This window comes from Lycorma delicatula, chromosome 1, assembly GCF_047948215.1.
Source record: "Lycorma delicatula isolate Av1 chromosome 1, ASM4794821v1, whole genome shotgun sequence".
NCBI classification, from domain to species: domain Eukaryota; kingdom Metazoa; phylum Arthropoda; class Insecta; order Hemiptera; family Fulgoridae; genus Lycorma; species Lycorma delicatula.
The window spans coordinates 102,414,829-102,416,749 of record NC_134455.1 but is presented as its reverse complement, the minus strand read 5'-3'; the positions used below and the strand labels follow the sequence as shown (position 1 = coordinate 102,416,749).

Genomic DNA, 1,921 nt, shown 5'->3' with positions numbered 1-1,921 from the left:
CCACCCCCACCACACGACACACGCACAATCACACTCAAACGCACATACTAGAACAATCATCCATGCCCCCACCTTGAAGGTAGTCCTTCAAAAAAGAATACAAAAAATAAGAAAAAACAATTAAGTTACAAATCAAATTGCATGAACACAAGAAAATGATTATACAAAAAAAAAATGTAAATAATGTGCTAAGGTTATAAAATTATGGAATGGTTTTCAAAATGTCAATTCCTGAAAGTCTGCAAAACACACAAAACAAAAATTATCATAAAAAAAATACACACAAAGGTATTATATGTTTCAGTTAAGTCACATCAGGTTTTTGGGAGAGCACACAATTTTGTTACAGGTCTCTTTAAAATTCCCGAAAAAGACTTGAGTGTCACGACACGTACTTGACCATCACTACCAGGATGGGTTTCGATCACTCGGGCCAATTTCCATCGAAGAGGTGGAAGGTTGTCTTCTTTGATTACCACGAGGTCGTTCACTTGAATGTTAGAGGTTGGTCTCATCCATTTCACTCGCTGTTGAGGTACTCTCTCGACCAGCGAGACCAGAAATGTTGTATGCGTTGTTGTATCTGTTGCCAGTGACTAAGCCGGGTAACAGGAAGTGATTGCAAATTTTGTTCTGGAATACTGGTTAAGACATCACCTATAAGGAAGTGTGCTGGGGTTAAAGGAAAGAGATGTGAAGGCTCATCGGATATTGCTGTAAAAGGTCGAGAATTTATACATGCCTCAATTTGTGTTAAAAATGTTGAAAATTCTATGAGTGTTAGACATGAAGTACCAATGACTCTTCTCATATGAGTCTTAACGAGTTTCACCAATAATTCCCACAATCTGCCGAAATGCGGCCCACTTGGAGGCTGAAAATGCCAATGGATACCTTCATCGGCAAAATTATCAATCAGTTTTGACTCTAGTTGCTCATTCTTGAAAATCTCTTCTGATCTTAACTCCTTGCATGCTCCAACAAAGTTTGTACCATTGTCTGAATAAACATCTTTCGGCTTGCCCCTTCGAGCTATAAAACGTCTGAAAGCTGCGATGAATGCTGTTGAAGTCATATCTTCCGCTACCTCTAAATGAATGGCTTTAGTAGTGAAACAGATGAACAAAGCAATGTAACACTTGGTAGAAATGATTCCATGTTTTCTTGACGTCTTCACCAAGAAGGAACCACAATAATCGACTCCTGTCGTCATAAATGCTCTAAGAGGAGGTGTCACTCTAGCTTCAGGTAGATTTCCCATTAAATGTGTATAACCTTTAGGCCTTACCTTGAAACACTGTATACACTGATGAAAGATTCTTTTAACTAAGTTTTTTCCACCAATAGGCCAATATTTTTGTCTGATTGCGCTAAGTAGTGATTGAGGTCCAGAATGTAAATTTTTAATATGGAATTGTTTAGCAATTAGATGTGTTAAATGATGGTTCTTAGGTAATACTCTGGGATTCTTTTGGTCAGGATGAATACTTGAATGTTAAAGTCGTTCTCCTACTTTGATTAGATCATTGTTGTCGATGTACGGGTTTAACGATTTAAGTTGGCTATTTTTGTGAACCAATTTCTTCGATTTCAAATCACTGATTTATACATGAAATGTTTCACATTCTAATGATTTTAGTATTTTTTTTTCGGCTGCTTCTAGCTCATGTGTAGAAAGGAAACCAACACGATGATGTTCACGTGACTTGCAATTGTGGGCAAATCTCAAACAATAAGCAATCACACGTACTGTCCTGCTAAATGTTGAATATTTGCTGAAATTTATAGGTTCAACCGTAGCTGAAAATGTAAGTATTTTAATACAATGCTCCGGAATTTCATCATAACTTAATTCCTTTGATGAATCCGAATTTGAATTTATTTGAATTACATCACTCGGACCTTGCCAGTATAACTTGTT

General features: G+C 36.9%; 1 protein-coding gene across 1 annotated transcript; it reads right to left on the bottom strand.

The window, feature by feature from the left end:
• Positions 1 to 520: 520 nt before the first annotated feature.
• On the bottom strand, positions 521 to 1,261 carry LOC142317582 (uncharacterized). The gene has a single exon (XM_075354138.1). It carries the CDS (start codon positions 1,259 to 1,261, stop codon positions 521 to 523), a length of 741 nt encoding a protein of 246 aa, XP_075210253.1.
• Between the last annotated feature and the right edge of the window lie 660 nt (positions 1,262 to 1,921).

Excerpts from the sequence above, each read along its gene's own strand:
- LOC142317582 (XM_075354138.1), bottom strand. The coding sequence starts at position 1,261 with ATGGGAAATCTACCTGAAGCTAGAGTGACACCTCCTCTTAGAGCATTT.